This window comes from Prosopis cineraria, unplaced genomic scaffold (assembly GCF_029017545.1).
Source record: "Prosopis cineraria cultivar Desert tree isolate PC_DT_omini unplaced genomic scaffold, ASM2901754v1 PC7, whole genome shotgun sequence".
NCBI lineage: Eukaryota > Viridiplantae > Streptophyta > Magnoliopsida > Fabales > Fabaceae > Prosopis > Prosopis cineraria.
The window spans coordinates 20,079,771-20,099,189 of record NW_026555338.1 but is presented as its reverse complement, the minus strand read 5'-3'; the positions used below and the strand labels follow the sequence as shown (position 1 = coordinate 20,099,189).

At 28.4% G+C, this 19,419-nt stretch overlaps 3 protein-coding genes across 4 annotated transcripts; all 3 read left to right on the top strand.

Moving 5' to 3' along the window:
- The first annotated feature begins 1,205 nt into the window (after nucleotides 1–1,205).
- LOC129315824 (putative pentatricopeptide repeat-containing protein At3g15130) lies at nucleotides 1,206–4,143 on the top strand. Of its 2 annotated transcripts, XM_054959900.1 has the most exons (4): nucleotides 1,206–1,385; nucleotides 1,568–3,415; nucleotides 3,617–3,776; nucleotides 3,914–4,143. In XM_054959900.1, exon 2 carries the CDS (start codon nucleotides 1,670–1,672, stop codon nucleotides 3,338–3,340), a length of 1,671 nt encoding a protein of 556 aa, XP_054815875.1. In that variant the 5' UTR covers nucleotides 1,206–1,385; nucleotides 1,568–1,669; the 3' UTR covers nucleotides 3,341–3,415; nucleotides 3,617–3,776; nucleotides 3,914–4,143. The 2 variants fall into 2 exon arrangements, with proteins under 2 accessions (XP_054815875.1, XP_054815874.1); XM_054959899.1 differs by lacking the exon at nucleotides 1,206–1,385 and having other exon boundaries at nucleotides 1,392–3,415.
- Nucleotides 4,144–8,851: 4,708 nt separating this feature from the next.
- LOC129316561 (uncharacterized) lies at nucleotides 8,852–9,495 on the top strand. The gene is made up of 2 exons (XM_054960980.1): nucleotides 8,852–8,985; nucleotides 9,126–9,495. The coding sequence occupies exons 1-2, from the start codon at nucleotides 8,852–8,854 to the stop codon at nucleotides 9,493–9,495; spliced, it is 504 nt and encodes a 167-aa protein (XP_054816955.1).
- Nucleotides 9,496–18,512: 9,017 nt separating this feature from the next.
- Nucleotides 18,513–19,181, top strand: LOC129316560 (probable E3 ubiquitin-protein ligase RHG1A). The gene has a single exon (XM_054960978.1). It carries the CDS (start codon nucleotides 18,513–18,515, stop codon nucleotides 19,179–19,181), a length of 669 nt encoding a protein of 222 aa, XP_054816953.1.
- The last annotated feature ends 238 nt before the right edge of the window (nucleotides 19,182–19,419 follow it).

Sequence of the window (19,419 nt, the reverse complement as noted above, 5' to 3'; positions counted from 1 at the left end):
GTTTAATTTTTATTATACCAATAAACAAATCATATACTCAAAATTTTGCTGGAACACTTCAAAAAGTTGATATTGATCTTTTTAAATTAAATAAAAATTCATACTACTAAAGCAAGAGTGAAGCTAGAGTAAAAAGAAACAGCGGTTCAAATCAAGTCAATCCCCACAATGAGTCCCTTTTGTACTTGGGTCTTAAAACACTAGTTTGATCTTTATTTACTTTTACAAGAAATTGATGTGATACTTGTTATAAAATATTTAATGTAAAATATTTTTTAAAAGATTTTATATTAAAAAATTAATCTTTTAAAATATAATTATTATTTTTTTAAGGTGTCCTTATCGAATGAATTATTTTATATTTATTTTAAAATAAAATATCTTATTAAATAAAAATAAATATAAAAAGATAGAATTAATTTTAAAACAATTAATTATTTTATTAAAAAATGAGATTTAATTAAAAATATTTTATATTTTTTAATGGAAGGAGTAATTTAGACCGAAATCAATTAATTTATAATATTATGGAAACCCAATATGGAATCAATTAATTTATAATATTATGGACTTCCGTTTCTGGTACACCATCGATATTTCTCATCAATTTAAAGTTTTTACATCAGTATATTATTTGATGATTCAAATTTTGTATATTTGATTTGAGAAACCAAAAAAAAAAATCTCCAATTGTTTTTGTTTATTATTATACATATGTCGGAGCCAAAATGTTTTACATGGCATGACCAAATTGCAAAATACAGAATTCATTTTTATATCCATCCCTACTTTTACATATTTCCTCGGATCTGATATATCATAAAGATTAAAAACTAGTTAAAAGTAATTTGTATAATGCAAATGGTAAAAAAGTTATAAGTAAAATTTAGATATTTAATCTTATATACTTAATATGTTTTTATTCAATTAAATTAAGATAAATAAATTTTAATATATTAATAATATTAATAACAATAATTTATAATTGAACAAACAATCTATAAAAAAATTCATATGTTTTAATTTTATTGGAAAAAAGTTTTTAAATATATCTCTTAATTACTATTAATTTCTTTGCTATATAATTTCTCTTTACAAAAAATTAATTAATAAGTATATTTATTATAAAAAAAAGAAAAATGTTTTTTTCTTTTTTCTTTTTTTAAGGGAATTCAGCAATATATGGCTGAGATTTTCAAAGCAAAATGGACGGCGACGTCACCTTCACAATCGAAAACGGCACCGTGTGTAGGTGATGCTTGTCGAGAGAACTAGAGAAGCCGAATCCACTCTATGCAGCCCCTTTTGCAGCTTTGTTGCTGTTCCTTGTTCGTGTTGCCTCCGTCGTGGGCTTCGGAGGTTCTCCGTCGGCTTCCTCGTCCGTGGTGAGTCCTCCTCCTCCTCCTCCTCTCTCTCTCTCTCTCTCTCTCTTCCCTCGTTCGTGGTTGCTTTCTTAGTGAGGGTAGTCTGATTCTGCTTCGAAGGCTAATAGTAGAAGTATACTGCTAGTGTTCGAGTGCAGTCAATGTTTCAGAATTATATAATTTTCTCGGCTCCCTACTTGTAGTAGGTGTAACTAAAATCTGCTGCACATCTGATGTAATGGACAAAATTATCATCGGGACAACCACCTTTCTGAGGAACTTTTGTATCATGTAATGTGTACACCATGGCCGCAGAGGAAGAGGTCTTCTCAAATCTACTGCGTGGATATGCAAAAAATTTTAAATTACTTAGTGGAAGAGCTATTCATGCTAAATTCATTAAGGGGTCTCTTCCTTTATCGCTCTTTCTTCAAAATCATTTGCTTAACATGTATGTTAAATGCGGGGATGTTATTGGAGGCCTCAAGGTGTTTGAAGAAATGCCTCAGAAGAATGTGGTGTCCTGGTCTGCTGTCATTGCAGGCTTTATTCAAAATGGGTATGTTGGGGGAGCTCTTTCTTTGTTTGCGCAAATGCACGGTGAGGGAATGACAAAACCAAATGAGTTCACAATGGTTAGTGCTCTTCAAGCATGCTCATTAGCTGAGAGTGTGACTCATGCTCACCAAATTTATACATTAATTGTGAAATCAGGATTTGAGTCAAATGTCTTTTTAGTGAATGCATTCTTGACAGCTTTAGTAAGGCATGGAAAATTGACAGAAGCCTTGGAGGTTTTCCAGAGCTGTCCAGAGAAGGATATCGTGTCGTGGAACACCATGATGGGTGGTTACTTGCAGTTTTCTTTCAAGGAGATTCCTGGATTTTGGTATCTTATGAATCACAAGGGTATTAAACCTGATAATTTCACATTCACAACCATCCTCACTGGGCTGGCTGCCCTGTCTCATCTTCAATTGGGTACGCAAGTTCATGGACAGCTTATCAAGAGTGGTTATGGGGATGAAATTTGTGTAGGGAATTCTCTGGTGGATATGTATATAAAAAATCAGAAGCTAGCTGAAGGTTTTAAAGCCTTTGATGAGATGCCTCAGAAAGATGTGTGTTCTTGGTCCCAGATGGCCGCCGGATGTTTACAGTGTGGGGAGCCAAGAAAGGCCCTTGCAGTCATTATACAAATGAAGAAAGTAGGTGTCAAGCCAAATAGATTCACCATGGCAACTGCTTTAAATGCCTGCGCTAATATGGCATCACTAGAGGTAGGGAAGCAAATTCATGGCTTGAGGATAAAACTTGGAGATGACATTGATGTCTGTGTTGATAATGCTCTTCTTGATATGTATGCGAAATGTGGGTGCATGGATAGTGTATGGTGGGCTTTTCAAACTATGAAACATTATACTGTTATCTCATGGACAACATTGATAATGGCATGTGCACAAAATGGGCAAGCTAAAGAAGCTCTTGAAATGTTTGATGAAATGAGAAAGAGAAGTGTTGAACCAAATTATATCACCTTCATATGTGTTCTTTATGCATGTTGTCAAGGTAGATTTATTGATGAAGGATGGAAGTATTTCTCCTCTATGACCAAAGACCACGGAATTTCCCCTGGAGAGGATCACTATGTTTGTATGGTGAATCTCCTAGGCCGAGCTGGACTTACAAAAGAAGCTATGGACCTAATTCTAACAATGCCATTTGAACCACGTGCCCCAGTGTGGCAAACATTGCTCTGTGCGTGTCAGATCCATGGGGATGTAGAAACTGGGAAACTAGCTGCAGTACGAGCCATAGAGCAAGATAAAAAAGACCCATCAACATATGTTGTATTATCTAACATGTTTGCTGGATTGAGTAATTGGGATGGCGTGTGGAATCTAAGAGAACTGATGGAGTTGAGGGATGTAAAGAAAAAACCTGGATCCAGTTGGATTGAAATTGGAAAGACTTAGATGTGAGGAAAATGTTGGTGAATGAGAAGTGGATTCAGAAGATTCCTCATTAACCCTCTCTGTATGGCTGTCTCGGTATGTTTTTTTTTTTTTTTTTATCTGTGCCTATTTAAGCATATTGATTTGACCTGATTTTGTCCTATTCTCTATATATAGTCCATCTCGTTGTGCTTCTTGGAGCCTATTGATCTTATTTATCATTTTGATTTATAACAGTGATCTTCATTTTTCTTTGGTTGAATAAGGCACAGCATAACATGTATATTTTTTAATCAGGATTCAGGATGATGTTTGGAATCTTAAGAGAACTGATGGAGTCAAGTAATCTCAAGGAAAAACCAGGACCCAGTTGGATTGAAATTGGAAAGATTTAAATGTCAGGAAAATGTTTTGAGAAGTGGATTCAGAAGATTCCTGGTCAACCCTCTCTGTCTTGGTACGTTTTCGTATTCAATTTTGACTCATGTATACTAATTATGTGCTTGATTTATTACACAGTCATTCTCATTTTTAATCTGTTGAGTAAGGCATTGCACCAGCATAACATTTAGTCATTTACATTATCCCATTCAGGTACCATTTGAAGACTTAAACTTAGCATATGCCTCATAGGAGAGCTACTAACCTGATGTTGCAGAGACTAACATGAAGATGTGCATATGATTATAGAATTCTTGTTGCGGTTCCAAATCGATTTGTTTTGAGGACTCTATAGCTTCTAAGACATTTATGTTTACTTTCGTCTGATTTAAACTCACACTAGAGGACAGTGAAAAATGAAGTGGGTGGTGCTTGCATATTGATATGTGTATATATGTATGTATATATGCATATGTGTATCTGTTTCCAAGGTCATTGCAAGGTGTATATGGAGTCAAGGGAGGTATAGAAAAAGCCAGGACCAAGTTGTGAAAAGATTCATGGCGCGGAAAGGATTTGATTGGAATAGAACAGGGTGATTGAGAATAAAATAGACTAAAATGATGAATAATGATTATTTGTAGATTTTGTATGACCTTAAGGTTACAATAAAATACATGTGCTCTTGGGGCTTGGTTTGGATGGAACAAAAAGTGGGAAGAAAATAGGGAGGAGAGAAAACTAGGAGGAAAAATTTTAAAAAATAGTTTTTTTTTTCTATTTTTAGGAGTTTTCTCTTTTAATTTTCCTTCTTATTTTTTTTGCCATCTAAACAAAAGTTATAATAAGTCCCATGCGAAGGAGCTTCCCATCTAGGGAAGCTTACTGAAACATCTTGGAGAATTCTATGTTGTATTCCACCATATCCATACCTGCAAATCTCCACAGAATAAACTAGAAAGGGAAAATAGCAATGAAGGACCATTGGAGGAAGTTTATATTAGTTAAGGATCAATTGTTGTTAAAATATAAATAAAAAAACAAGTCCGAATAAACTATTGTTATATTAGAATGAATTGTTAAAACCTGAATAGATACTTGTTGACAAAAAAATAACTTGAACCGACAAATATTTATTTAGATTTTGATAATAATTGATCTTTAACTAATATAAATTTATTCTATTGGTCATTGATCGATATTTTTCCAACTAAAAGTACTGTTGGGATTTAAAATAGTTAGCAAACAAACACTTTTGGCAATTTCACAATGTATACGTAAAATATCCTCCTCACTATTACACTTATTGGAGCACTTAATGGTGCTTGAGATAATCATTCTAGCTCTAAGTGAGTATGGGGACTCATGAAAAACTTGTCAAAAGAAGAACTTCATTTGTTCAGAAACAGGCCACCTCCAAATTTTTACCCCCCCAGAGAATCAGATTGACCGCAATGCTGCCTTTGTAAGAATTTATGTGCTGATTTCACTGTGAAACTACCATCAGAAGATGGTCTCCAAAGTAAAACATCAACCCCATTTCCCATGGGTTTTTTTTTTGAAATAAATACAAAAACTATATTAATCAACTACCGAAAAAAGAAATTACAAACTAATGGTTGCGAAACATAGATCACTTACCATTATCCACTCCCTTTATACAAGAAGGCAAAAATTGCCACTAATCCTCTGAGATAATTGAACTAATGACCATAAATATTTGCTTCCCATCTTGGCAGGATTCCTACTAAACTTCTCACATTCCAAACTCCAAGAGGTTGGATAAAATCACTAACTTTATCCCTGGAATTTAATTGAGAAGAGTGCCTCTCAACAAAATGAATTAACGCTTCGTTAGGAAATAGGGAGAAGAGAAAATTAGGAGAGAAGATAGAGAAAAAAAGATATTTTTTACCTTTTGTTTTCTCTTAATTTTCTCAGGTGACCAGAAAAATTAGAGAAAAAATTTTATGTTAGGAGAAAAAAAAATGCCTTTTTCCCCTACTTCTTTCCCTTTAGTTTTCTTTCCTTTGTGCGTGTAAATATATATTTTGTGTGACCTGGGCTTACCTCACTTGAGCTGTGATGATTTAATAAGGTCCAAACTAATCCAGATCAAAATATGAAGATCACTACAAGAATACTCCTCTGGCCCAATATATAAGTCACTTTTTAGAAGCATAATCTGATTTACTTTATAAGTCATTTGTTAATGGGATTGTTTTATTTTAAATTGAAATTCTGAAATTACTTTTAAAAAGTAAGAGAGAGAAAGAAAGAAAAAATAATATTATATAATTGACTTACTTTTTATTTTTTACTTGAGGATTATATTTAAAATTTCACTTATTTTTATTTTTTTATACTTTTATTATATTGATATTGATGAGGTTAGTAAAAATAACTTATAAATAAGTTCAGAAAGAATATGTCTTATATGTGGCGTGTGTATTCCCAAACAGTAGTTATGCTCTTCCAAATGATTGAAGAGAACGTTCCCCACCCCCACCCCCTTCCCCCCAGGGGTATGTCTTGTGTGTCAGGTATGTATTTTGCGCCAATGCATTTAATAAAAGTACTTTTGGATACATGATTAATGAAAAATGCGCGAATTTTATAGTATATTAATATTAAATGACAAATTAAGTTATGTATGATATATGATCTGATCTATTTAATTTTTACAGGTAAGAAATTTTATGAAAAAATTGATATTAAAAAAATATCACAAATAAAATTATGATCATTTAAGTTTTAGGAGTCTAGGACTCGTGAACGAAATTCAAATCTATACCTTTGTGAGACATGAATAGCGTCTATTATTTGAACAAGCCCTTGTTGGCTTTCAAACATAATTATATTCATAATTTTTTTTAAATGTGAATTATATTCATGATTTTACAATGAATGTTTTATTAAAATAAAGTTGTCGTAATTTTAAACCTATAATATTATAAAACCTTTCTAATAACAGTATTTAAGATTTCTTTTCTTTTCTAGAAAATTAGAGAGAGGGATCTAATATTGATAAAATTTATTCTAAAAGTCCATAAAAATTAAAATTAGGCTGAAGGACCAAAATAAGTATAGTTGATTATTATAACTTTAATATAAAACCTGTTAATAATACTTCAAAGTTAATGTGGAGTACTGTATAAGTTGTAAAAGAAATTCTTTTAAAAATAAAGTTGTGCGGATTTCAATTCGACATAAATAAAAACAAAAGTCTAGTATTAAATTTAATTGAATCAATATATTTTAAAAATAATTAATTTTTAAATAATTAATTGAATATAATTTTAAAATCATTACTTTAAAAAAATTAAATAAAAATATATGAGCTTTTGTAAATATAGCCCATATTATAGGACTAAATTAAGCAAATAGCTCAATATTTATTATATTTTATATTATAATTGATTTTTTATATTTGTTAATAATATATTATTGTATATCAACAATAAATTTTTCATAAATTTTTTAAAATTTAATTATAAATTCCTTATCTATCAATCTGAACTGGTCATATTCTCAATTTTTGAACATTTGCTCCATGTTTTTTAAACACAAGATTTTTTTGGCCTAGATATAATTTAAATATTTTTTTAAAAATTATTACATTTCATAACTCCTCTTGTGTATTCAAATTTGTGATCTTCGAAGCATAAGAAAATTTTCACTTGCTTTGATTTTCAGTATTATTTTTTTATTTACCAGTGCCAATAATGTAATTGTCAAATTCAATTTGAAATGTGATTAGAGAAAATGTAAGATATTTGATTAGGGACAATTTTGCATATTAAATTTTATATTTTGGTATTTGATTCTTCTAAATAATTACTATTTTTAATATCATTTCTAATAAATATTTTTTTTCATGTCTTTAGCAATAATTTTTCCTTTTTTTTGGAAAAACATATATGTAGGTTCTTACAATTCTTTTTTTTTTTCAATTTTGAATTAGATCTTTGCAATTTATTTTATTTTAATTGAGCTCTTGTAGTTTAACCAATTAAATTTTTTAATCTTTGAAAATTAAAATCCTTACATTTTTCTTTTAAAAAACAAAATTAAGAACTTTTATATTTTTATTAAATGATTATATGACTTTAGAATTAATTACATAATTTTTAAAACTCAAAATTTATATAATTAGGTTGTCTTTTAAATATTTTTTTATACATGTAGTATTTTCATAAAAAATTATAATAAAAATATAAACAGCAGATAAAATCAAATTTTCCTTTTATGATTTTGGCTAAAATTATTAAATTAAATTTTTTGCAAACTGCAAGAGTATTTTTTTTGTAAAATTTAATAATTCATTATTAATTTTAAATTTCAGGGGTTAATATATATAATAGATGAAATTATAAAGGCTTGATTAAAATAAAATGAACTGTAGGGATTTAATTCAAAATTAAGTAAAATTGTTAGAACTTGCAAAGATATATATATATATATATATATATATATATTTTAACGGAGTATAAGATTTTGATTACCCAAATTTGTTACTCTTCCTTGACATTTGTTTGAATAAGAAATAGAGTACCAAATCAATTTTTTCTCTTCATCTGAACTTATCAGCTAAATGGTTAATAGACTAACACATCATATATAGATATAGATCGATATACTCTCTTATAGTTATGCTTAAGTTTAATAAATTATTTATAAAAAAAAAGATAAATATCAAGTTTGATTTTTTTATATATCTATTTATATTTATAATCAGCGTTTAAATTCACACCTAATATCTCTTAAGATCATCTATTGGATAAAAAATTTATCCATTTAAAAATCAAATTTATTCTTAATTTTTGTGTTAATTCTTTTTTTTTTTTGCAAATTTATATTTTTATTTGTCTTCTAATCCTAATCTTTCAACTTGTCACTTGATCTCTTCCTTTATAAACTCCTCAAATCCTTAATTACTATATTATTCTCAGTAATTTTTTTTTTATAAAATCTCTAATTATTCCTGTTCTACTTCCAATTTCTACCCAAGGAACATTCTCCGCCAAGAACATAGTCAACTATCTCCCCAGCTATCGAGAGTAAGTGATAGATCTCTCTTACCTAAATTGCTATAAACATAAGCTTCTAGGAAATTGAGCCCTAATAGTCTCTCTAGTTTGTCTATCTTTCATGGATCCTCATGATGTTGAAGTTAGATTCCGTTGTTTAGTTTCGACACGAGAAACAATTAGTACTTGTTTTGATCCCTATAATCAGAGTCTCATTGATCATCCTAGCAATGATCAATATTTCAGTTCACAGAAGTAACTGGGTATTCCAGAGCAGAACCTGGGTTTGAACATGTTTCACTGGACTTAATTTCTACAACATTTCCAAGAACTCAATGGAGCAAGAAATAGACTCTATACTTTCTAGGTTTAATCTTTGATGGAAATTTTCACAGCCATGCAGCAACCAAGATCTTGGATTTCGCAAGAAACATGACTGGTAATACACACAGGGACAAAAAGTACTTGTGCTTGAGAGTGGATCTTCATGTTGCCTGTATCATGAGCTGGTATGATCATGTTTTGTTCGTTCCTGCGAGTAAATCGTCCATTGAATGTTTGGAGAAAGTGAGGATTGATGAAGAGATCAATGAAAGGTTGAGTAATAATAATTGCTTGATTTGCTTAGAAGGTTTTGAAGTTGATGAAGAAGCTGTTCGTATAGCTTGTTCGCATTTGTTTCACAGAATTTGTATTGTTAATTGGTTGCAGCGAAAGCATGTTTGTCCTTTGTGTCGTTTTCAATTGCCTATAAATGATGATTAATATGAATTATCAGGTTGTGTTTCTATTAGCCCGTGTTTGGATTTAACTTGGAATCAAATATTCTATCTGAATATAGAAAATCTGTAAATTTAGATTTCATTCAAATCCAAACTCATTTTATTGCAATTTTTTATTTTTTATAATTTCATCTATGTTCTGATTATTTAAAATTTTAATTATTCTAATTCTCTTGCTCAATCTTTGTGTTTTCATTATTGATGTCTTTGTCACTCTTATCTCTTCTTTAATCTCTTGTTCTTGTCTTTTCCTCCAATTTAAGAATGAAAATGAGTTTATTATTGTCAAACTTTTAAGTTGATTTCTTGAGTTTATTATTTTTATATTTTTAATTTATAAAATCATGTTAACTACCTCATAAATTTAGATTAAATAAAATTTAGTTAAACTCACAAGTTGATAATTTGAGTTTATTATTTTTACATTTTTAGCTTATTAATTATGCCAATTCGCTCATAAATTAGTTGAGCATGTTATGTAAAATTTGCTTTATACAAGTGGTAGGACCCAATTCAATAAAAAATAAAACAAAAAAATTAATATTAATAAAAAAAGAAAACAAAAAAATGTCAAAAATAAATTGCTCTTTTTTAAAATTTCTATGTTAAATATAATAATTTATAAATATAGATGGATTTAATTTTAATAATTTATGCTTAAAATATATTTAATTTAAATTAAATTATGATCATATTTTATATTTTAATTATTTAACCATATACTTTTAAAAGCTATTTATTAATAAAGGCAAGTTCTTATAAATTTATAATCCAAGTTTACATTTTAAATTTACATTCCTGTCACAAGTTTACTAATTAATCTTGTGAGTTTAATAATCTTGGATGAGCTTATAACTTTTAATCTCTCCTTTTTATTTTAAATGTTAGCTCATCTTTCTTATTTCTTTAAAATTTTGTATACCATATAAACAAAAAAATTTAAATATATGAATTTAAGATATGAGATTTTAAATGTAAAATTGTAAAATTTAAATTTCATATCAAAAGTTAAATATAAATTTATCAATCCAATCACCATCTAAATCAATTTGCCAAATTTGATCCATTATTATATTATTTGTGTTGATCTAAAGTATAGATTCAAATGTATTTTACAACTACATTCTTATATAATTTATGATACCATTGGATCCAACCATCCAACCAATTAGATTCAAAGAAAATTAAGGTAACTTCCCCTTCTTTCTTGTTTTCTGCGGATTAAACACTTATATCTGCCTGCGGATGAAAATATTTAAATATTTTTAATAAATTTTAAAAATTCATAATTTATTATATCAACTTCCAAAAAATATAAGTCATGACTTCACAAAAAGCTTGAAATGTCTATTTTTAAATATAAAAAGTCTCATTCTAAAATAATTTCATTTAGTTTTGTAAAATAATATTAGAAAAGAAAAACTAAAATGACACTATCTTAAAAAAATAATCTAAATTTAAAATCTATTAAACTTACATGAAATATAAAAGACCCAAGTTTTTTAAACTCAAATATATTTTAGTGAGCAAATTTTAAAAATTCCACTTACTCCTTGTAATTTTTTTTTAAAGTTGAGCGGGGGCACTTACTCATCCTCATCATTAGCTGTGTCCGTTATAGTAATAGCATGAAAAAAATTTGCTATACTTATCACCCGATTTTTAACTAGTTGCATCTAGATTTCTAGTGCCAAATGTGCTCTTCTTTTTTCTTGTGTCAACACCTTGTTATACTCAATCCACAACTCTTTTTCAATCTTCTTCAGGTATTTACTGTCTCTTATAGATATAGCCTTATAAACACTATCAATTCTTTTAAGCAAACCACTTTTTTTTTTTTTTTGGTGGGGGGGGGGGGAGGTATGTTCCCCACTTTTGAATCATTGCTTAAGAGGCTTCCTTATTAGCAAAGAGCTTAATTTTTCTTCCCATTTATTAGCACTCCAGGCTCTCTTAACAATATCAGTCTTAACATTTGAATTGAGATTTTGAGACTTGGATCCGTGCATCAGAGTCCAATCTGACAAAATTAGGTCTATATATGATCATAGCCAAATTTAGGAAGATGGTGAACCTATGTAAGAGAAGTATTATCCAAGAACACATTACTGAAACCCCAATCCATTAAAGATGGGGTTGGTAAGTGTGGAGGTGTTGATTAGGTATGCAGTTTTAGCGTGAATATAAGCAGTTACTCCCCCACTATTTTTGAAGTAATTAGTGTTATTTGTAGTCTTCATTTATGTTGGGAAAGGAATTTTTACAATGTACAAATCTACACGGATTATACTGAGGCGATCAACCTAATTATTATAAGTGATGTTACTCATCATTCATCCAGAGAAATTATCAATCAGGTTAGAATTTATTTCTATTGGGATTGAAACATTCATTTGAATTTCATGTTTAGGGAAGCCAATACTTGTGCTCATCTGTTGGCTATTCAAGCTTAGAATGATTTTGTATGTTATATTACCTTTGATCAATCCACCATCTTACTTAATTAAAGTGGTTGATGTTGAAAAAAAGAAAAAAGATTACCTGATAGACTTAACTAGCTTGTAATCACTTTTGATTAAAGATATTTTTTTCATTAAAAAAAAACAAACAAAAGAAAAGAAAACCCGATCAATTCTTTCTTTCACCAAGTTGCATTCTATCTCCTGCTTGATCAACCTCTCCAGAAGATTTGACCTTTGAATGCAATCTCCAAAGAGTCTCATAGACATATCATTAGGAGGAGCCACTATTTTTTTTTTTTTTTCAGTCATCAGTAGATAAGTAAGCATTGAAATCACCAACAACCAAGGGTCATCAACAATCTGACTCGAGTAGCAAATATCATCGTAAAGATCTTATGAAGGTAAGCATTAATTAGGGTCAGCATTTGTATGTGCAAGATAACCAGGAGATTTATTACCTTTCAACACACAAATACGCATATGGATGAGTTGGCTAGTAGACAAATCATAGCTAACTATACAAGTTTAATTTCTTTTTCCTTCCAAAGTAGCCAAATACAGTCAGCATGCTCAGTAAATTCAAGTCTAAGCCAATGACTAAAGCCAAGTTTCGTAACAATGCTATCAGACTTCGAACCACTAACTTATTGGGTTTCAATAAGGACCAAAACATTATTAGTTATCTTCCCATGCATAACCTCTCTCACTCTGCCAAAAAAATGACTTACGAAGTTGCTTTTCCATACACATCTTCAAGAATATATAAATATATATAAGGAGTAGACTCTGCCGACAACAAAAAATATCTCTCTTGAGGTACTGAGAATAACAGGTAGACCTTTCCAAACTAAATTAGTACATACATAATGGCTGGGATTCAAACCCCAACCACTTTTTTAAGTGATAGGAGCCTTTACCACTTACATCAATTTTAATTAGTTATGTGTCCTCTTCTTTTGCGTGCAACAGTGAACATTCTCTCCAATTTGTGAAATACTAAGGCTCCATGACATGTACTCCATTTGAGTCCCCAAGCCCGAAGTTATGAGGCATCACAACGTCGTGGCTTTGGACTGTTGTCATTTGTTTTCTCCTCACAATGCATCATGAAATTTTGAAAAAATATCAATTAAGAACTGTTGAAAAGAATTTATATTAATTAAAGATTATTTATTGTCAAAACTTAAATGGATACTTGTCAACCTATATTAGTCTTTTATCAACAAATATACATTCAGATTTTAACAATAACTTATTTTGAATTAACAATAATTCATTTGAGCTTTTTTTTTTAAATTTTGATAATAACTAATGTTTAATTAATATAAATTTTCTTTCTCGATCTTTCATTCCTATTTTCCCTAAAAATTTTGTCCTGATTGATTGGGCTCGTTTCTTTCCCTGTTATTCTTCCCATCCTTGGAACTTCACTCAAACAGAATTGGGCCCTCTTGGGCCTTTTCTTCATTAACCCTACTTTTATCCATGTTAGTGGCTTCCTCCTTGCGTCCTCACTTCACTCGACCATGTGGATTTTTTTTTCCCACTTATTTGCTGTACTTAATGACTGCTACATGTAAGATCTTAGGCCATCTTAGGTTTTAGTGGCCCTTTGTTTCATTGAAAATTACTTATCTTTTGAAAAGAAAATATATATTTTATGAATTTTTCTGTTATCTCTTTAAACTTTTAAAAATAATTGTAATATTAAAAATATATATTTATCTTAAAAAAGTTAGTTTGAGTAGTTTTTCAAAATATTCTAATGTATTAAATAAAAGAGAATGTTTTAAAAATACGAAATATATAAAAAATTTAAAATAATTAAATAATAAATTAATTTTATAAAAAATCAAGAAAAATATTATAAAATTTAATGACAACTAACTAATAATTACTTTTTTATTATTGTAAAAAACATAAAATAATATATTTTTTATAAAATCTCTATAAAATAAATATTTTTTAAAATATCTAAAATTATTACTTATTTTTTAATCTTAAACAAACAAGGTAAAAAATTTAATTATAGCTAATTTTGAGGCATAGGAAGGGAATTTTGAGGCATAGAAAATTATTGAGCATTAATTAAAAATTAGAAAGTAGATTAGTAATATAAAAAAAAATAAATCAAATGCTTTTTGAGCCATGAATTTTTTGTATGGAGAAATTTTTTAAAAACTTATGACATTTACGAATTTTTGACTTGTTAAAAAAAATGAGAAGATTAGAAGTAAGACGTCGGTTGGGTGATTAATGTTGATGCTGAAAAAAATTATGATATTGTCATTTATTAAGCACATAAACATTTTTGTGCATACCAAATTAGGTTAGAGTAATGCCTCCTCTGAATTGAGAGGTTTGTGTTGAAAGTTTTTTGGTTAAGAACAAGCTTGAGATGTTTTAATTGTAATGATCTTTTGGGAATCCAAGTACTAATTTCTATAATGATATGAATAAGTTAAATTCTAAAGGTAGAAATTTCTTAAAGACCTCTTGTGATATTAATGGAATGAGAGTATAAGCTTAAAAAAGTAGCCTTTATGAATTTCAACATGGTAGTGTGGATTTGTTAGGAAAACAATTTAAGGCAAGAGAAACTATTTTTTTTTTGGACAATATATGATGATGATTGAGTTTTGTGATATACTCCCTTAGTTCTTTATTATTAAAGAAACTACTACTTTTTACTTGTATTTTTTATAAGAAAAATCACCTATTTCAATAAATATTTATTGCATATTTTCTAAATTACTTCTCATAATTTACTTTAACAAGAAATAATTAACAAATGTTTATGTTGATTAACTTAGAGTATTTTAGTCTAATTTTTTATTTTCACATATAATTATTATAGTTAAAGGACTTTCTTAAACTGTATGATATATTTTTTCTCTCTTATATATAAAAAAGAAGAGAGTAAGATTTAAGAAAAGATGTTTGTATCTTAATGGTAAAAGCACGTGTTTGGAAAAAAGGTTAAGATTATTGGGTGAAAGTATGTCATGGGAGAAAAATTAAGATCGTCGAGTCGAAAGTATGTTGTAGGAAAATAATGGTGATTGATTAGAGGAGGAATAATTATATAGATTGACATGTGTTATAGAATAGGCTAAAATATAATTTTAATCATTTAACTTTATATAAGGTTTCAGTTTAATCTCTTAATTTTATAAATTATTTTTTTAGTCATTTAACCTTAACACTGTTAATTTCATAAATAAAAATTTCCTATATCAAACTTTTAAATATTGACAAAATATTAACAAATATTAACATGTTAATTTTAATTTTTTAAAATAATAATGATTGGTATAAAAATAGCATTTAAAACTAACGGTATTAAGGTTAAATGATTAAAAGATATTTTATAAAATTAAAAGATCAAAACAAAACTTTATATAATATTAAAGGACTAAAAGTATAATTTAACTTATAATAATAGAGCTAGTAAAAGCTATTACATAGCCATAAGAGAAATTCTAAACAAACTGGGAGCATAGTGTAAACCAAAATATGTAATGAGAAATCATTACAAGAAAAGTAGTGCAGTGAAAACATTGCAGGTGAATTGTGAGAGTTGTGTATTGGATGATAAAATAATTTGAAAGTTTAGTAGAGACAAAATGAGAATTTGCATAGAATCCTTTTTGTAATAGACATCGCAAGTGTATGGATCATTAAAATAGTATGTAATAAATTAAGGTCTTGTATAAAATCAAATTAATTGATAATTGAGCATTATTTTTTTATCATTTTCATTTATGTTAAGCAAATCAATTTTAACTGTGAGCAAAGTGCAGTATAAGTAAACAAAATACTACAATTAATATTCTAACAATCACAATTGTCAAGGTAACCTAAAATGACAAATCCCTTCTTCAACTTATTAAGCGTGCAATTACCCAATTAATTGTATCCACTATTAATTTGTATCATTTTAATTTATTCAATTTCAAATCACTTCAAAAAACTAATGGGAGGCCTTGAATTTTCAATTTTAGTCAAGTAAAAAAAAATTCTTTTCAAAGTGGTTTAAAAAAAATACTAAATAGTAACTCAAGTCATGTCCATTTATTATAAAAATTTAAATATAAGATCCTTATTATTTAAAAATCTTAACCAAAATAATTTTTTAATCAAACAATATTCAGATTACTCATACCAAAAATACCTCAAAAACCATTCAAACTTGTTATTCAACCTCACAATCAATTTCTAGAAGTGTTTCTAAGTTACTCATAATCTTTTTTTTTTTTTTTTTTTGCCAGACTAAGTTACTCATAATCAATTATCAAAGTTTCAAGTGATAATTAACTCTGAAAATTGAAATCCCACTTTTTATCCTTAGAGCTCAATCTTAACATACCCTGATGTAAAAATTCATCCTTATTCAACAAACTAAATTGATTAAATTTAAGTACTTAGTTTCCTCAATAATTTTACGGTTCTCGATTAGTGAAACTCAATACTTACTCTTAGCCTTAGTCTTCAAACTTGCTTTGCTCCCCCAATATTCATACTGTTAGAAAGCTCCCATCACGTAGAATAATTTTTATAAAGAAAGTTTTGGGATTAGGAGTGATTATGAACTTTTAAGAAATGGCGAACCTAAGAAGGAAGAAGAAGTCATGGAGGAGTGGAAGTGACTTGTGAAATCGTGTGTATGAAGAACCCTGGCAAAGACCTTTTGCCCATATTTATTGGAACATAAGAAAAGATGCAAAACAATATATTTTGACAGTGACTTCCTTGATAGAGATATCACCTTCATTTGTCCCCAAAACATTATTAATGATCTCAATCGTTAATCAAGACTCAAAAAAATGTCTTTGGAACATTGTATATTTCAAGCAAAAGATTCCCTGCTAGACAATACTTGACATTGATGGCTTAATTAATATCAATGAAGCTACCTCTTATGAGGGCGTAATATGTGATAATGACAAAAACATCAAGTATTACTCCAATACTGCAACTTAGCTCTTGAGTATCATAAAAAGGTCTTACCCTTTGTTAGGATAATAAATTCTTTAAAGTTAATATCTATTTTAACTCCTTAAAAGGTCTCACACTTATGTGATATAACCAAGAACCACCCTCTTCTTATTACTATCAATAAGATTACGAATTTTGTCACAAGAGATTAAATAGTAACTTTTGATCATGTCTATAAAAAAATAAATAAATGTGCAATTAGGCCGTTTAGCAAGAAACTAACATAATGACACTCTAGACGCTAACAGAAGACTCATAATTTCTCAAATACAAATTTTATAATATTTAAATAATTTAAATAATTATGGTCACTCAAGTAGGGAAATAATTTGCATAATTTTATTTAATCTTACTACTTCTTGCCTTTTTTTTTTTCTAAAGATCATGGTTTAATTCTTTTTGGATAAATTTTCTTTTCTCAAATAATTATCCATTAACAACATTTTCAAATTGACAATGGAATTCAAACCTATACTTTTATGAGACACAAATCACATTCTTATTATTTAAATAGGCCTTTGTTAGCTTCCAAATAGAATCATTGATAATTTTAAAATGAACATTTTATAAAAATAAAGTTTCGAACCTATAATACTGTAAAACATTTTTTTGATGACATTATAAAACCTTTTTTTAATAGCAGTATTTAAGATTTTTTTTTTTGTGAAAACGGTATTTAAAATTTTGATTACCGTTATTCTTCAGTATTCATTAAAATTTGTTTGAATAGGAAATAGAGTATCACGTCAATTTTTTTCCTTCTATCCGAACTTATCAGCTAAATGGCTAACACATCATATATATATATATATATATATATATATAACCAAATCTTACAACAACAACAACAAAAAAAGTAATTACTTATTTTCAAACTAACTTAATCTTTTCATATTTACTCCTATTTAATAAAGTGTTTTCACCCTAAAATAAATATAAAGTAATTTATTTAATAAAAACACTTCTAAAAAAAAATAACTAAATGCAATGATTACATGTTAAAAAAACTAAAAAATGTATTATATTTTTTAATATTCAACCCCTCAAAAAATACTTTATATTTTTGAATTGAGGGAGTGTGTGTATCAATGCCCTCTCTTATACTTATGGAGTTTAATAAATTATTTTTAAAAATGAGATATGAAGTTTGATTTATTTATATAATTATTTATAATTAGCGTTTAAATTCTTATCTAATATCTATTAAGATAATCTATTGGATAAAAAATTTATCCATTTATAAATAAAACTTATTCCTATATTTTATATTATTTATATTTTGTCTTCTAATCCTAATCTTTCCACTCCTCTTATCTCTTCCTTTATAAAAACTCCTCGAATCCTTAGTATCTTATTCTCTGTTCTTAAACTCTCTTAACTTTTCCTTTCCTCCACCGAACGTGCGGAGTCTAATATCCTCTCAGCCTATCAAGAACAAGAGACCCTAATTTTCTCTCTACTTTAATTTGTATATTTCATGGATCCTCATCATCAAGATATTGTTAGATTCCAGTGTTTAGTTTCCACACGAGAAACAGTAATGAGTACTTCTTTTGATCCCTACAATCAGAGTGTCGTTATTGATCATCCTACCGATGATCAATATTTCAATGTTTCAGTTCAGAGAAGCAACTGGGTATTCCAGAGAAGAACCTGTGTTCATGCATGTTCCTCTGGATTTGATTTCTTCAACATTTCCAAGAGCTCCATAGAAAAAGAAATAGACTCTATACTTTCTAGTTTTGATATTCATGGAAACTTTCGCAGCCAAGCAGCGACAAAAATCTTGGATTTTGCAAGAAACATGATTGATAATACACACAGAAACAAAAAGTACTTGTACTTGAGAGTTGATCTTCATGTCGCTCATATCATCTGGTATGATAATGATCATGAACATGAACATGAACATGATGACGATGTCGATGTCGATGACGACGATGACGACGACGATGATCATGTTTTGTTGGATCCCGCGAGTAAATCGTCCATTGAAGGTCTGGAGAAAGTGAAGATTGATGAAGAGATCAATGAAAGGTTAAGTAATAATGATTGTTCGATTTGCTTAGAAGGTTTCGAAGTTGATGAAGAAGCTGTTCTTATGCCTTGTTCTCATTTGTTTCATAAAATTTGTATTGTTAATTGGCTACAGCGAAAGCATTTTTGTCCTTTGTGTCGTTTTCAATTGCCTACTAGCGATGATGATTAATTTTGAAGTATTTGAGGTTGTGTTTGTATTAATTAACAGTGAGTATTTAGATTTGCCAATATTTTTCCGGTTAAACTGGAAGTCAAATTGATCATATAATAATTAAATAAAAAATAATATTTATATGTTTACACACATAAATAAAAAATTAAAATACTGCCAATATTTTTCTTGGTTCAAAGTTGTTCATAAAATATTGTGTTTTTTATTTTGTTTTGTAAATTGTATTGTTAATTGG